At 40.1% G+C, this 17,500-nt stretch overlaps 2 protein-coding genes across 5 annotated transcripts in view; both read right to left on the bottom strand.

Moving 5' to 3' along the window:
* Window positions 1-11,487, bottom strand: part of mysm1 (Myb-like, SWIRM and MPN domains 1) — a 17,832-nt gene extending 6,345 nt beyond the window's left edge. For both annotated transcript variants that reach the window (XM_061888486.1, XM_061888484.1), the window contains exons 1-12: window positions 11,399-11,487; window positions 11,074-11,146; window positions 10,921-10,991; window positions 8,155-8,229; window positions 7,852-7,927; window positions 7,659-7,757; window positions 5,213-5,760; window positions 5,003-5,133; window positions 4,812-4,915; window positions 480-557; window positions 265-402; window positions 143-193 (exon numbers count right to left, since the gene is read on the bottom strand). In XM_061888486.1, the coding sequence (XP_061744470.1) occupies window positions 143-193; window positions 265-402; window positions 480-557; window positions 4,812-4,915; window positions 5,003-5,133; window positions 5,213-5,760; window positions 7,659-7,757; window positions 7,852-7,927; window positions 8,155-8,229; window positions 10,921-10,991; window positions 11,074-11,146; window positions 11,399-11,454 (1,500 nt within the window). In that variant the 5' untranslated portion in view covers window positions 11,455-11,487. The remainder of the gene's footprint in view (window positions 1-142; window positions 194-264; window positions 403-479; window positions 558-4,811; window positions 4,916-5,002; window positions 5,134-5,212; window positions 5,761-7,658; window positions 7,758-7,851; window positions 7,928-8,154; window positions 8,230-10,920; window positions 10,992-11,073; window positions 11,147-11,398) is intronic.
* Window positions 11,488-15,311: 3,824 nt separating this feature from the next.
* suco (SUN domain containing ossification factor) overlaps window positions 15,312-17,500 on the bottom strand; it is a 128,071-nt gene continuing 125,882 nt past the window's right edge. For all 3 annotated transcript variants that reach the window (XM_061888602.1, XM_061888603.1, XM_061888604.1), the window contains one exon: window positions 15,312-17,144. In XM_061888602.1, the coding sequence (XP_061744586.1) occupies window positions 16,608-17,144 (537 nt within the window). In that variant the 3' untranslated portion in view covers window positions 15,312-16,607. The remainder of the gene's footprint in view (window positions 17,145-17,500) is intronic.

Genomic DNA, 17,500 nt, shown 5'->3' with positions numbered 1-17,500 from the left:
TAATAATACAACTTTCTTTGTTCTCGTAAAGCTACAACTTCACTCTTTTTTCCTAGCTCACTTAAAAAATTAGCACATTTGTCTTGTAATATTTTGAGTTCATTACTGTAATACTTTGTTTTCAGCTTTTGTGTGTGTTTACCATGTCCATAATGAGAAGCGTCTCAGCACACACAATGACGCGGAATGGCTCCTGCAGAATAAAAAGAAAAGCATTTTAATGCAATATTTCATACAATATGTTGTTTAATGTACATGACTGACCTGCACGTCTTCTCCAAAGGACCTGCATGGAATGAGCTGGAAAGGATCAAAAGACCCTTTGTGTCGAGACATCTTGCAGGCTTTAGGCTGCATCGCCAGCCGCTCTCGACGCAAAGCGAGCTCCTCTGCGCTCAGATGCTAACAAAAACAAGCATAACCATGTGTACCGCTGTAGTTGCACGCTGGATGCATTTCTAGGATGGGTGTGCACTAACCTCATAGGTCTGTCCCTCCATGTTTTTGGAGTCACACCAGTTTCCACACATGTCCCTCACTCGCCGCTTCCTGGTCCGCTATAACACACATGAGTTAGCTTCAAAGATGACATCCAGTCGCGATCACTTGTAAAGAACATAAATGTCATGTCTGTCTTGAGTTTCCAGTAATTTCTACAACTCTTATGTTTTTGTGATGGAGTGATTGGAGCACATACTTGGTCACAAAAAACTTTCATAAAGTTTGGTTCTTTTATGAATTTATTATGGGTCTACTGAAAATGTGAGCAAATCTGCTGGGTCAAAAGTATACATACAGCAATGTTAGTATTTGCTTACATGTCCCTTGGCAAGTTTCTCTGCAATAAGGCACTTTTGGCAGCCATCCACAAGCTAGTGGCCAAACAGCTCATTTTTTGTTTCATCTGACATCACATGGACAAAGATAAGACCTTCTGGAGGAAAGTTACGTGGTCAGACGAAACAAAAATTGTGCTGTTTGCCCACAATACCCAGCAATATGTTTGGAGGGGAAAAGGTGAGGCCTTTAATCCCATCAAGCATGGTGGTAGTATTATGCTCTGGGCTTGTTTTGCTGCCAATGGAACTGGTGCTTTAAATGGGAAAATGAAAAAGGAGGATTACCTCCAAATTCTTCAGGACAACCTAAAATCATCAGACCGCAGGTTGAGTCCTGGGCACAGTTGGGTGTTCCAACAGGACAATGACCCCAAACACACGTCAAAAGTGGTAAAGGAATGGCTAAATCAGGCTAGAATTAAGGCTTTAGAATGGCCTTCCCAAAGTCCTGACGTAAAGGTGTGGACAATGCTGAAGAAACAAGTCCATGTCAGAAAACCAACAAATTTAGCTGAACTGCACCAATTTTGTCAAGAAGAGTGGTCAAAAATTTAACAAGAAGTTTGCCAGCAGTTTGTGGATGGCTACCAAAAGCGCCTTCTTTCCAGAAAAAACTTGCCAAGGGACATGTAAGCAAATATGAACATTGCTGTATGTATACTTTTGACCCAGCAGATTTGCTCACATTTTCAGTAGACCCATAATAAATTCATATAAGAACCAAACTTCATGAATGTTTTTTGTGACCAACAAGCATGTGCTCCAATCACTCTATCACAAAAAAATAAGAGTTGTACAAATTATTGGAAACTCAAGACAGCGATGACATTATGTTCTTTACAAGTGTATGTAAACTTTTGACCACAATTTGGTTATTTAAAAAGTAACTCGCCTGCTGAAAAAAGTGTGGGCACACCTGCTCTAAACTAAACAAAATTGATGCTAATCCGCCCTTTTGTTCTTTTTTTTCCTAAATAAGAATCGAGAAGAGAACGGATAAAGAACCGAATTGTTAAGCGGAGTTGAAACAAGAAGAATTCCTCTTCAAACAGCGCAAAAGACAGTTGCAGAAGGACCACATATATTTCCAGAAGTTGTTCATATTCAGATAAGCATAACAATTATTAGCGTTTGTGGATGTAGAAGTGAAGTGAATTATATTTATATAGCGCTTTTCACTAGTGACTCAAAGCGCTTTCCATTGTGAAACCCTCTAAGTTATTTTTTTTTTTTAAACCAGTGTGTGTGGCCCTGGGAGCAGGTTGGTAAACTGTCTTGCCCAAGGACACAACTGCAGTGACTAGGTTGGCAGAAGCGGGGATTGAATCTGGAACCGTCAAGTTGCTACCAACCGAGCTATACCGCCCCGATTTAGCCATCATGATTTCCTCCATCAAAACTTAAAGGTCCACTGAAACCCACTACTACCGACCACGCAGTCTGATAGTTTATATATCAATGATGAAATATTAACATTGCAACACATGCCAACACGGCCTTTTTAGTTTATTAAATTATAATTTTAAATTTCCCGCGGAGTTTCTTGTTGAAAACGTCACGGAATGATGATGCGTATGATGACGCGTGTTTGTGACGTCTCGAGTTGTAGCGGACATGTTAGCCCAGCACCACACACCACACACGGCTAAAAGTCGTCTCTTTTCATTGCATAATTACACAGTAAAAGGGTTCGGTCCTTGGCCCTGCACTCTTCAGCATCTACATGCTGCCGCTAGGTGACATCATACGCAAATACGGTGTTAGCTTTCACTGTTATGCTGATGACACCAAACTCTACATGCCCCTAAAGCTGACCAACACGCCGGATTGTAGTCAGCTGGAGGCGTGTCTTAATGAAATTAAACAATGGATGTCCGCTAACTTTTTGCAACTTAACGCCAAAAAAACGGAAATGCTGATTATCGGTCCTGCTAGACACCGAACTCTATTTAATAATACAACTCTAACATTTGACAACCAAACAATTAAACAAGGCGACACGGTAAAGAATCTGGGTATTATCTTCGACCCAACTCTCTCCTTTGAGGCACACATTAAAAGCGTTACTAAAACGGCCTTCTTTCATGTCCGTCATATCGCTAAAATTCGCTCCATTCTGTCCACTAAAGACGCTGAGATCATTATCCATGCGTTTGTTACGTCTCGCCTCGATTACTGTAACGTATTATTTTCGGGTCTCCCCATGTCTAGCATTAAAAGATTACAGTTGGTACAAAATGCGGCTGCTAGACTTTTGACAAGAACAAGAAAGTTTGATCACATTACGCCTGTACTGGCTCACCTGCACTGGCTTCCTGTGCACTTAAGATGTGACTTTAAGGTTTTACTACTTACGTATAAAATACTACACGGTCTAGCTCCATCCTATCTTGCCGATTGTATTGAACCATATGTCCCGGCAAGAAATCTGCGTTCAAAGGACTCCGGCTTATTAGTGATTCCCAAAGCCCAAAAAAAGTCTGCGGGCTATAGAGCTTTTTCATTTCGGGCTCCAGTACTCTGGAATGCCCTCCCGGTAACAGTTCGAGATGCCACCTCAGTAGAAGCATTTAAGTCTCACCTTAAAACTCATTTGTATACTCTAGCCTTTAAATAGACTCCCTTTTTAGACCAGTTGATCTGCCGTTTCTTTTCTTTTTCTTCTATGTCCCACTCTCCTTTGTGGAGGGGGTCCGGTCCGATCCGGTGGCCATGTACTGCTTGCCTGTGTATCGGCTGGGGACATCTCTGCACTGCTGATTCGCCTCCGCTTGGGATGGTTTCCTGCTGGCTCCGCTGTGAACGGGACTCTCGCTGCTGTGTTGGATCCGCTTTGGACTGGACTCTCGCGACTGTGTTGGATCCATTATGGATCGAACTTTCACAGAATCATGTTAGACCCGCTCGACATCCATTGCTTTCCTCCTCTCCAAGGTTCTCAAAGTCATCATTGTCACCGACGTCCCACTGGGTGTGAGTTTTCCTTGCCCTTATGTGGGCCTACCGAGGATGTCGTAGTGGTTTGTGCAGCCCTTTGAGACACTAGTGATTTAGGGCTATATAAGTAAACATTGATTGATTGATTGACATCTGTGTTGCTGAATCTATTGCAATTTGTTCAATTAATAATGGAGACTATAAAGAAGAATGCTGTTGGTGGAAAGCGGTGGATTGCAGCTGCCTTTAGCACCGAGACACAGCCGATGTTTCTCTGTTTGTTGCGAAGCTTTAACACAGAGCGGTCAAGCGAACATGTTTCTCTACGTCAACCAGCAAGTTTTTGGATGGGAAAATTGTGCTCTTACCGGAGACTTCAGTGGATTATGGGACCTCCTCCTGCAGCTCAAAAAGGCAGCTGTGATCTTGGCTCCTCGGCTTCTCTCAGAGACACTGGCGTTCACCGCAGCCATCCGACTTTCAGGTATGACTTTACAATCTCACTAAAATACTATTAAAACAATAACCAGATAAGGGATCTTCCAGAATTATCCTAGTAAATGTGTCTAATTACATCTGAAACGCTGCTTGGAGCTGTCGCCTTTTCTTTTTTTTTTTCTATTTCTAGTACTTCACTCTAAACGTTCTCATCCACAAATCTTTTATCCTCGCTCAAATTAATGGGGAAATCGTCGCTTTCTCGGTTCGAATCGCTCTAGCTGCTGGTGGCTATGATTGTAAACAATGTGAGGATGTGAGGAGCCCTACAACCCGTGACGTTGCTCGCACATCGTCTGCTACTTCCAGCAAAGGCAAGGCTTTTTTATTAGCAACCAAAAGTTGCGAACTTTATTGTCGATGTTCTCTACTAAATCCTTTCAGCAGAAATATGGCAATATTGCAAAATGATCAAGTATGACACATAGAATGTACCTGCTATCCCCGTTTAAATAAGAAAATCTCATTTCAGTAGGCCTTTAAAGACTTCCAACAACATACCGTACTCTGCAAACTCAAAGAAAAATGTCTACCTACCATACTCTGCAGTCTTTGTGCGAGCTGGTAGGCCTCCAGCACATCATTACCCTCCTTGTGCTTGCAGCGATCTACCACTTTGGGTCGATTATATACCGCTTGTTCTAAAAAAAGGTCACAGTGAAAAAAGGTTTCAAAACAAAATCCAAGTATTGAAGGAGAAAATTAATAAGAAAGACGTGCAGGTTTACCACAGTGGAAATTTATGGCCCCAATGAGTTCTAGGTAGGTGTGTATCCTCCCAATGCAGTTGACGTCGCCACAGTTCTTCAGGCCAGGACGAACTGACGTCTTGTTCAAGTACTTTGGCTTGCTCTTCAGCCTGCGACACAACACAGATGTTAAACCTTGTGGCGTCGGTGCCACTTTAAAATACATTTAAAAAGTGTAGTCTGGTGTACCACTGATCCAAAATGTAGTTTCTGATCTTCAGATATCTTTCCGGGGTCTTGGAAGGACGTCCCTCAAAGAACTCAGGAATGGCTTGTTTCTCATCCTCGTTGATGATCTCCGTGTCCAACACGACTTCCTGCTCAGGGGCCTTAAGCTCCTCCTCCTCCTCATCGTCGTCGTCGTCATCATCATCATCATCATTCTCCCCTTCCACAGCTTCATCACCTTTGACCTCCTCTTGCTCTTTCACCTCCGCCTCCACTCGCTTGCAGTCTGCTTTGTCCTCCTCATCTTGTTCATCATCTTCCAGCTCCTCTGGGAGGTGACATGGAGGAGGTGCTGGTTGCGGACTGCTCGGACTGTTGACCTGACGCTCAGTCTCTTCCTCGTTGCCGTCGTCATCGGTGATGTCCACCTCTTCATCCTCGTCTCCAACCAGTCTCTCGATGCGCACCGTGTTTGCCAAGGCGGCAGTACAGCTGGAGGTGGGCCGAGCAGGCTGAAAGGACGACGTAGGAACTGTGGAGGGAGACCCAACACTGGGTGCTATTTTAGCCTGCAAAAAAAAAAAAAAGACAAAACACCATGTTTGGTATACCTCGGTTGGTAGAGCGGCCGTGCCAGCAACTAAAGGGTTGCCGGTTCAATCCCCGCTTCCGCCATCCTAGTCACTGCCGTTGTGTCCTTGGGCAAGACACTTTACCCACCTGCTCCCAGTGCCACCCACACTGGTTTAAATGTAACTTAGATATTGGGTTTCGCTATGTAAAGCGCTTTGAGTCACCAGAGAAAAAGCGCTATATAAATATAATTCACTTCACTTCACTTCACTTCGATTCCAACAAAAATATATATATATAGACACCGTACTTTTCGGAGTATACGTCGCACCGGCCGAAAATGCATAATAAAGAAGGAAAACAACATATATATGTCGCACTGGAGTACAAGTCGCATTTTGGGGGGAAATTTATTTGACAAAACCCTACACCAAGAATAGACATTTGAAAGGCAATTTAAAATAAATAAAGAATAGTGAACAACAGGCTGAATAAGTGTACGTTATATGAGGCATAAATAACCAACTGAGAAGGTGCCTGCTATGTTAACGTAACATATCATGGTAAGAGTCATTCAAATAACTATAACATATAGAACAAGCTATACCTTTACCAAACAATCTGTCACTCCTAATCGATAAATCCCATGAAATCTTCTTCCTCGATGTCACTTCTAAACAACTCTTCCAACTCCAAAGGTATGCGCCGCTTCCTCTTGTCGTTTTCTGCTGCATATTTCACTACGTCCAGCTTGTAATCTGCAGTACATGATTTCCTTTACGGTGCAATTTTTGTTCAGCCCTTCTCAGTTTTTATAAGTTACCAATTTTAAAAGCTACGGCAGTAGCATATAGCAGTTAGCATTTCATGACCCACAATGCACTTTTGCCATGACCCTCGCCTGCCGAATTCTTATTGGTTGACTTGTGTGTGACGATTGCTGACATTTTCTTTGTCTCTTCCGCGAATGAGATAAATAATATTATTTGATATTTTACGGTAATGGGTTAATAATTTCACACATAAGTCGCTCCGGAGTATATGTCACAGTGACAACTATGAAAAAACTGCGACTTACAGTCAGAAAAATACGGTAATGAACACACATTATAATTATTTTCACGTAATTTTCAATGAAAAAAAATACTTCAGTATTACTCGGGTTGACTTTATGAAATAAGTACTTCAACTAACAGTAAAACACAAAAGTGCAAAATAAAAATAAAAAAGCTTAACATTTGTACAAAGAAATATGAAACAAAATATCAAAATTGTATTTCAAAAATGATTTTCTAGAATTTACCATATTTTTCAGACTATAAATCCAGGGTTTTTTTTTCAGAGTTCGGCCGGGGGTGCGACTTATACTCAGGAGCGACTTATGTGTGAAATTATTAACACATTACCGTAAAATATCAAATAATATTATTTAGCTCATTCACGTAAGAGACTAGACGTATAAGATTTCATGGGATTTATCGATTAGGAGTGACAGATTGTTTGGTAAACGTATAGCATGTTCTATATGTTATAGTTATTTGAATGACTCTTACCATAATATGTTACGTTAACATACCAGGCACCTTCTCAGTTGGTTATTTATGCGTCATATAACGTACACTTATTCAGCCTGTTGTTCACTATTCTTTATTTATTTTAAATTGCCTTTCAAATGTCTATTCTTGGTGTTGGGTTTTATCAAATAAATTTCCCCCAAAAATGCGACTTATACTCCAGTGCAACCTATATATGTTTTTTTTCCTTATTTATTATGCATTTTCGGCAGGTGCGACTTATACTCCGAAAAATAAGGTATATTATATTTCTGAATGATTGAAATTCTGACACCAGAACAACCAGAACAACCCAGATATTGACAGTGAAACAAACTCACCTTGTGTTTAAAATATTGCCTGGCGTAGCTTTTGACTTGAAGGACGGTGCGACTCCTCACCAGCTTGGCGATCTTTGTCCATCTTCGTCCAAATTGAGCCTATGGCGACAAACACCAACTCACATTTAGGCGTGATTTTATCTAGGTGACGCTACATTTCTTTTAAAACTTCCAACAAAAAAAAAAAACACACCAGTCCCTCTTCAAATAAGTCTTTCTCCTGTTTGGACCATCGAGAAGAGGAGAAGCTTGCCGTCTTGACTGTAGACCTAAACAGCAAAAATGTCATTGAAACGTGTTTCTAATACATTGTCAAAAAGTACAAAAACTACTAAAAAAGCTTCAGTTGTTTCAAACCAAACAAACTCCAACAAAAATAATACATTAATATTCAATTTGGCACTATTTAGTCTTCTAATGGCAGGAATTTGAAAATGCTCATGGGTTTAATATGACATTTCCAATCATGTATATATGACTAGTATAAAAGACTTACTTCTTCAGGTTGGGCTTGCTGTTGGCATCACTCGACCAAATATCACCGGGTATCTCCTGACCTTTCAAATAGTATCTACACGGCGCTTAGGTCCACTTTGTTCAGCCTTGCCAAAACTAGAATGCAGCAATAAATGAAATGGGACTGGAAAAAAGCATTCTGTAAAAACCAGGGTTGTCAAACTCATTTTAGATCGGGGGCCAAATGCAGAAAAATCTACTCCCAAGTGGGCCAGACTTGTAAAATCACAGCACGATAACTTAAAAATAGAACAAGCACATTCTGAACATGTACAAATCATAATGTTGTTTTTTTTTTTTTTTACACTTGTATGTTGCGGTTAATAGTATTCTATCTTTATTTGTTATTTTGTTATTTATACTTTCTAAAAATAAATACAAAGTTCATCAGTCAACTCATTGGTGTTAATTTTCCAATCCAACAAAATAAAAAAATGACATCAAAATCAAATTACAGGATGTCATTTATGTAGGTTGCTCATTTTCCTCGACTGGTGCACTTACATCATGTGGTTAATTTTTTTTACATATATAGCCTAAACTACAAAGATACAAATAATTGCTATTGTGACATCTAGTGGACACATTTAGAACAGCAGTTTATGTCATTCAAAAATTTCGGCTCATTTTTATACTTAGCAAACTTTTTGTGGGCCTTACGTTTGACACCCCTGGTGTAAACACAGAGAGGCGTGGTAAGACAGCTGGACTCTCGAAAGAGGTTCGGCAGCCTCCGTAGCAGAACCTCCAGGTTCTGTTAATAGTATTCTATCTTTTTTTGTCGTTATTCATACGTTCTAAATAAATTATATGATAATGTTCATCATTCAACTCATTGGTGTTCATTTAAAATATATCAAAATAAAAAAAATAATATTAAAATCAAATTTCAGGATGTCATTTATGTAGTTTGCTCATTTTCCTCGACTGGTGCACTAACATGTTTTTTGTTTTTTTTTACGTACGTAGCATCATCTACAAAGATAAAAATAAATGTTATTGCAACATCCAGTGGAAATGTTTTGAACAGCAGTTTCTTTCATTCAAAAATGAAAAAAAACGTTTGGCTCATTTTTATACTTAGCAAACTAATCCAGCGGGCCTGATAAAACCTTTTTGCGGGCCTTACGTTTGATGCCCCTGGTATAAACACAGAGAGGCGCGGTAAGACTGCTGGACTCTAGAAAGAGGTTTCCGGAGCCTCTGTAACAGAACAGCTTCTTCCCTCAGGCCGTAAAACTCTTCAACGCATCATAATAATCCCCTCAATTCCCCTCCAAAAATGGATTAACTGGCTGGAATATAAAGACAATATAACATACATCCATAAACATGGATGCATATGCAAAAGTGCAATACATTTATCTGTACAGTAATCTTATTGATTTTTTTTATCCTGCACTACAATGAGCTAATGCAACAATATTTTCTATTATCTGTACTGTAAAGTTAAAATTTGAATGACAATAAAAAGGAAGTCTAAAGGCCTACTGAAACCCACTACTACCGACCACGCAGTCTGATACTTTATATATCAATGATGAAATATTAACATTGCAACACATGCCAATACGGCCTTTTTAGTTTACTAAATTGCAATTTTAAATTTCCCGCGAAGTATCCTGTTGAAAACGTCGCGGAATGATGACGGGTGCGCGTGACGTCATGGATTGTAGCAGACATTTTGTTCCAGCCCGATCACAGCTATAAGTCGTCTGCTTTAATCGCATAATTACACAGTATTCTGGACATCTGTGTTGCTGAATCTTTTGCAATTTGTTCAATTAATAACAGAGACGTCAAAGAAGAAAGCTGTAGGTGGGAAGCGGTGTATTGCGTCCGCCTCTAGCAACACAAACACAGCCGGTGTTTCCTTGTTTACATTCCCGAAGGTGAAGCTTTACTATGGAACAGAGCGGTCAAGCGAACATGGTTCTCTACCACATGTCAATCGGCAGGTTTCGGTGAGAAAATGGTGGTAATAAGTCGGCTCTTTCCGTAGACATGAGCGTAGAGCTTGCGTCGTTCCTTGTGCAGCTGTCAAAGAGGCAGCTGCAGACTCTCTTGCCTCCTCCGACCGGCCGCCCCTGAACGTGGGATGCTTCCACCGTGGAGGAGGGGGGAAAAAGCTCACCCCGGCCCGAACGGCTGCCTTCGCCTCGTCTCGTCGAGAAACGTGGCTTCCATCAGTGACACTGGCGGTCACCACACCCCTCCGACTTTCAGGTACGACTATATAATCTCACTAAAACACTAGTAACACAATAAGCAGAAAAGGGATTTTCCAGAATTATCCAAGTAAATGTGTCTAATAACATCTGAATCGCTCCCACTGCTCTGTCTTTATTTTTCTTTCTAGTACTTCACTCTAACTTTCCTCATCAACAAATCTTTCATCCTCGCTCAAATTAAAGGGGAAATTGTCGCTTTCTCCGTCCGAACCGCTCTCGCTGCTGGTGGTCATGATTGTAAACAATGTGAGGATGTGAGGAGCTCCACAACCCGTGACGTCACTCGCACATCGTCTGCTACTTCCGGTACAGGCAAGGTTTTTTTATTAGAGACCAAAAGTTGTGAACTTTATCGTGGATGTTCTCTACTAAATCCTTTCAGCAAAAATATGGCAATATTGCAAAATGATCAAGTATGACACATAGAATGGACCCGCTATCCCCGTTTGAATAAGAAAATCTCATTTCAGTAGGCCTCTAAGTCTAAGTCCACGGGTCATGGGGAGAAAGGATACTGCTCCTCCAGTAGCATCCTCTGTATCGCCTCTCGGTTTTCATCACTGATGGTATTGTCCAACTCCCAGGGCTACAACACAAATACAACACAATGGCAAATTAAACACATTCAAAAGTGATTTACTGATGTTTGTGTTTGTTTGTTTACTTACAAGAATTCCCGCGTCGCTACTCCATGCAGACTGCAGCAGCTGCTCCTGTACTAAACCCGCTCCACCGTGTTCACTGGTACACATCACATAAAATAAAGTAAAATCACGTTTTCAAATCATAAATACATGAAATAGTACACAAACTGAAGGTTACATTGATTTGTTCGATTGAGGTGTAACTAAATAATGTGCCGGGCAGCTAACATTGGAGACAGCTAAACTTTAGTTAAAGCAACTAAAAAGGCCGGAAATAGAAGCAAAACAGGGAGAATAGCCACTAATATCCAACGAAATAATAAATATAAAAAAATAAAAATAGTTTTACCTTTTGTTAGTATCAAACTCGTCGCCCTCGATGTCAACTTCCAACTCGTCCTCCATCTTGAAGAAACAAAGTAAACAACCGGAAGTGACAGCGACATCCTGTGGTTGGAAATTCTAAGTAGAAGCAGCATGGAGCGCGACTGCGTACTGGCGCTGACGAGACGCAGGGCCGCCATCTTGGAGTGGTGATCCGCTCCACTCAGTGCAATTCATTTGGGCAGGAGCATTTAATTCATCTTACATCAGTGGTCCCCAACCTTTTTTTATCCGCGGACCGGTCAACGCTTAATAATTTGTCCTGCGGCCCGGGGGGGGGGGGTCCTTTTTTTTTCTTTTTTTGTTTTTTCTTCTTTGTCATGAAAAAGGGACGTTTTTGTCATGAAAAAGGGACTTTTTTGTGGTTGGTGCACTATTTGTAAGTGTATATTGTGTTTTTTATGTTGATTTAATTAAAAAAAAAATAAAACATTTATTTATTTTGTATTTATTTATTTTTTATAAAAAATTCTTCTGCGGCCCGGTACCAATCGGGCCGCGGCCCGGTACCGGGCAGTGGTTGGGGACCACTGTCTTACATCACTGAATACCACTATCTCTCCCCGGAAGTCCCGCCCCCCAGCCGAAGTCATTGGCTGACACCCTGTAGACAGCCGCTACAATATTATACAATACCTCTTCCCACCTCCTAATAGGCGAAAACTGCTGTCATTTCTGAACTTTAGCTGATCCGAGACCGATACTAAACTGGTGATGGATCGTATTTCATTTTAAATTTTTATTCTATTTTATTTCATTAACTTCCTTCCTTCCAATCTTCTTGAAATGTTTGACATTGGGTCGAAGTGTGTGACGCAACTGCATTACTACTGACTACTCCTTTGTCGCCCTCTTGTGGTGTAACAGTTTAACAACATACATGCGAAGATCTTCCTGAATTTTTTTGAAGTGAAGTGAACTTTATTTATGTAGCGCTTTTTTTCTAATGACTCAACGTGCTTTACATAGTGAAACCCAATGTCTAAGTTACATTCAAACCAGTGTGGGTGGCACTGGGAGCAGGTGGGTAAAGTGTCTTGCCCAAGGACACAACGGCAGTGACTAGGTTGGCGGAAGCGGGGATCGAACCTAGAACCGTCAAGTTGCTGCCAAGGCCATTCTACCAACCGAGCTATAACGCGAAGGGTTTAACTTTCTTTTCATAAATGGAGATTAAAAAGCAAAAAAAAAAATACTGGTTTATTTTAAATCTTGTTTCAAAATACAAAACAACTTTTTTAATGTTCATTTTATATATCCATCCATCCATTTCCTACCGCTTGTCCCTTTTGGGGTGGGGGGTGGGGGGGGGATGAAAAGCCCCAGTAAACGGAAACGGAAAAAACAGTCCAATACGGGAAGTTTTTTCAAAGTAAAAGCGGGGGACACTACAGTACCCGTGTGCTAAAATGTATTTGGAGCCTTACACCCAAATTATTATGCAAGGACTGATCCCTATATATGCATATGATCATATCACACGAATGGGGAGGCCAATAGATTTAATAACTATAGCACAGCTTTTCTTTAAAATCGCTATTTCCGGTTTGGTACTTTTCATTTTCTTCTGGTATGTGCATATAGATTTCTGTATACGTCAGTCTTCATTGTGCCATGTCTAAAATCATTTTGGTGTACCAAATACATTTTAGCCAAGAGTCACAGGCACACGGATAAAAAAGTAATGATCCCTTGTTTTACTTTGAAAATAAACTTCCGGTCTCTGAAAATGAAAAATGAACATCATTATCGGTCTTTTTTTTCAGTTTCTGTTTACTAGGGATTTTAATTTCTGTTAAAAAAAATTTTTAATGATTTTTTTGAAGATGTACTTATTGCTCTCCGACACGAAAAAGGCGTCTTGTAATTTAATTTTTTGCATTTTAAAATGAAAGTCAAATTAATCGTTTTATTATATATATATATATTTTTTTAATTTCAGTCATGGAAATAAAATTCAATGACCAAAACATACACTGACCCTTCGGTTTCTTTATGGAGTCAATTTTAAATACTTTCTGGGAGAAATTAAGTTTTATAATATTTTAGCTTATTGGTTCAAATATAGGATCTACAGTTAGTCCGCGGTCCTGTCTTTAAATTTTTTTTTTAAGTTTTTCATTTTTTTATTGATATGTGCACAAAGATTTCCGTATATGTGAGTCTTCGTTGTGCCATGTCTGAAATCATTTTGGTGGAGGGCTCCAAATACGTTTTAGCCAGAGTCACAGTCACACAGGTTTTACTTTGAAAAAAGTAAACTTCCGGTGTCGGGGCACGGGAAGAAATAAAACATGCGTTTCGGTCTTTTGTTGTGTCTGTTGATTGAAATGTTATTTCTGTTGGATAAAAATGAATATTTATTTTTTGGATGTAGTTATGACTTTTCGACAAGAATAAACCGCACTTTCTTTTTTCCATATTATAATTAAAGTCAAATCAATGTGTTTTGTTTTTCAATTTCAATTCATGAAAATAAGATGACCAAAACATACACTGACTTTTCAGTTTCTTTAGAGAGACAATTTTATACATTTTTGGACGTAATTAAGTTTTATAATATATAGCAGAGGTCACCAACCTTTTTGAAACCAAAAACTACTTCTTGGGAACTGATTAATGCGAAGGGCTACCAGTTTGATACACACTTAAAAACATTGCCAGAAATAGCCATTTTGCACAATTAACCTGTAATATATATATATATATATATATATATATATATATATGGGTATTTCTGTCTGTCATTCCGTCATACATTTTTTTCCTTTTAAGGAAGGTTTTATGTAGAGAATTAATAATGAAAAAAACACTTAATTGAACGGTTTAAAAGAGAAAACACACAAAAAAAATGAAAAATACATTTTGAAACATAGTTTATCTTCAATTTCGACTCTTTAAAATTCCAAATTCAACCGAAAAAAATGGAGAAAACTAGCTAGTTCGAATCTTTTTGAAAAAATTAAAAAAAATAATTTATGTAACATCATTAGATATTTTTCCTGATTAAGATTAATTTAAAAATTTTGATGACATGTTTTAAATAAGTTAAAATCCAATCTGCATTTTGTTAGAATATATAACAAATTGGACCAAGCTATATTTCTAACAAAGACAAATCATTATTTCTTCTAGATTTTCCAGAACACTTTGAATTAAGATTTAAATTTTATTCTACAGATTTTTCTAGATTTGCCAGAATATTTTATTTTGCATTTTAATCATAACAAGTTTGAAGAAATATTTCACAAATATTCTTCATCGAAATAACAGAAGCTAAAATGAATTAAAATAAAATGTATTTATTATTGTTTACAATAAAACAAATACATTTACTTGAACATTGATTAAAATTGTCAGGAAAGAAGAGGAAGGAATTTAAAAGGTAAAAAGGTATATGTGTTTAAAAATCCTAAAATCATTTTTAAGGTTGTATTTTTTCTCTAAAATTGTTTTTCTGAAAGTTATAAGAAGCAAAGTAAAAAAATAAATGAATTTAGTTAAGCAAGTGAAGACCAAGTCTTTAAAATATTTTGTTGGATTTTCAAATTCTATTTGAGTTTTGTCTCTCTTAGAATTAAAAATGTCAAGCAAAGCGACACCCGCTTGCTAGTAAATAAATACAATTTAAAAAAATAGAGGAAGCTCACTGGTAAGCGCTGCTATTTGAGCTATTTTTAGAACAGGCCAGCGGGCGACTCATCTGGTCTTTACGGGCTACCTGGTGCCCACGGGCACCGCATATTTGTTCAAATGTGCCTTCTACAGTTTTTGTAAACTAATAATATCATATTGAATAATTTTTCAATATAATTAAAAATTCCACCAGGACGTTTCATCGTCACATGATCCTGTGGGATGTTGACAAACGATAAAAGTGAAAGACAACAAAAGTTTTTATTTATAAATTCACAGTTTCTAGATGGCACTACATTGTTGTAGTAACTCACTCCTGCTAAGAAAAAAACACTTTGCAGCTTTTCAGAGGATAATAGAGGCAACAAAAGCGAGAGAAAGACTGAAATATAGCACTTGACATTTAAAAAGGCAGAGAAGAAACAAAGAGAAAAAGAAAAAAAAGGCATGAGGAGTTATTTCAAAAAGTGCACATGGCGCTTGGAGAACCCCTCCAGGGTGGGAGTTATCTCTTAGGTGTGGGGGGGAGGGGGAGACACAAATCTCATCACATGATCACACACAAGCATGTCATACACATTCAAAAAGGGTTAAAACAAAGTGAATAGGAGAAAAGATGAATTAGAAGTGTTTCTGCGGCGTTCCCTTTTTTTTCTTCTTTTTTTTTTAAAACAATGACCGGGGGGACACACACAGAAAGACGGGAGACTCCACGAGCTAAAAAAAATGACTTCTTCACAGTTGGGGAAATATCGTGCAAAGTGGGCCGGAGCGGACCCCGGTTAGTGTAGAGAAAAGAAAGTGGACCCTGTAATGAGTAGTGATGTGTAAGTTCCCAGCCTCGGTCAGAATCAACCACACTCAGCCCTTCAGAAAATGCACACGGTACAAAATGCAGAGACTATGCAAATGGGCACTGATGCTGACTTGGCAAAAAAAAAAAAATGTTTAAGTGAGGAAAATGACGACTGAGAGTTTCTGAAAGCAGTAGCAGCAGCAGCGTGAAGATTGAAAAGAGTACCAGTATGTGCGGGCTTTCCTTTAAGTTGGTGCTGCAGGATGCAGGGACTGGCCAGCCAGTGGGAGGAAATTACTGGAGACGTCAATAAATAGATAAATAAAACTGGTTTTGCAGATTTGTGTGCATTAGTAAACATGAGCGAGGATGCTGCTGCTGCTGCTGTACTTTATTAAAATGTTTAAAATGGAACCTCGCTAAAAAGAGGTTGCTTTTCTTCATTCAGCTGGTCGGGAGTAGACTGACAGAGGCGGGAGGGGAAAAACAGAAAAAAAAAAAAAAAAAGTGGTCCCTAAAGTCATGAAGTTTGTAACGCTCCTCTCACACGCGTGAATACTTTGTGGATGCCATGTTGGGAACAACGACAGCGTGTGTGTGTGCTCTTCTACAACACACACACACACACACATGTCTTGTCCTCACAAGCATTAAAAAAAAAGCTCATAAAAGGCACGTAACCGTTAAAAGGTCTTTGAGGGAGTGGACGCCGACAGGAGGTTCTTTGGGATGCCAAGTTTTTTCAGACGTGTCCGCTGACGGCGGTCACCCTGATGGTCCCCACGCCCATCCCCTGGCCGCCCTTCATCAGCTGCTGCAGGCTGGCCAGCGACGCCACGCCGCCCTCCGGCATGGGCGGGAAGGTCAGCTCCGTCTGCCGCGACTTCCGCCGTTTGGTGGAGCGCCTCTCCTGGCGGGACTTGGCGGGCGGCGGCCGGTGGCCGTTGCAAAGGCCCGAGGAGGAGAAGACGGGCGAGGGAGGCGGCAGGCGGGTGGCGAAGGACTCCTCGGAGTGGGTGGAGGAGCTGCAGCTACTGGTCTCTGAGGGGAGCTCCGTGGGGGCTCGGGGGGGCAATGAGGGCATCTCCGGCAGAGGAGGCGGCGGCGGAGGAGGAGGAGGCAGTGGAAGTGGGGAAGGAGGATGCTGAGGAAGGGCTGGGAGTGGAAGGCAGGCGTGGAAACCGTTGCATTTAATTTCACCGTTGAAGAGGGGAGCCGGAGGGTCCGACGCCTTCAGAGTTTCCACTTTGTCCAAAGACTTTGATTTGCAGCGTTTCTTCTGCAGGAGAAGAGGAGAGACAGCCTTTAACATTTTACAACACTCCGCTTCTTCAGTTCCAACATGCATCCATATAAATGCAGATTTTAGTGTGAATGATGTCTTTTATCTTAATCTAATGTTAATTTAGTCTTCGCATGTTTGCGAGTTTCTGCCAAAAATGATTCAGTTGTTTGAGTTTGTAGAGAAAAAAACAAATAAACCAACTAACATAAACCAAGACAGTTGTGTTTCACCCCCAAATCCTCCACACGACACCTCCGCTCCAAACAGGCTAACCTCTTCCAACCGCTACGGACTATGGGAAACCGGGCTTTCAGCTGCGCTGCTCCCAGTCTGTGGAACGCTCTCCCTGA

Source organism: Nerophis ophidion, linkage group LG26, assembly GCF_033978795.1.
Source record: "Nerophis ophidion isolate RoL-2023_Sa linkage group LG26, RoL_Noph_v1.0, whole genome shotgun sequence".
In the NCBI taxonomy this organism is placed as follows: Eukaryota; Metazoa; Chordata; class Actinopteri; order Syngnathiformes; family Syngnathidae; genus Nerophis; species Nerophis ophidion.
This window is presented reverse-complemented; position numbering and strand designations above follow the sequence as displayed.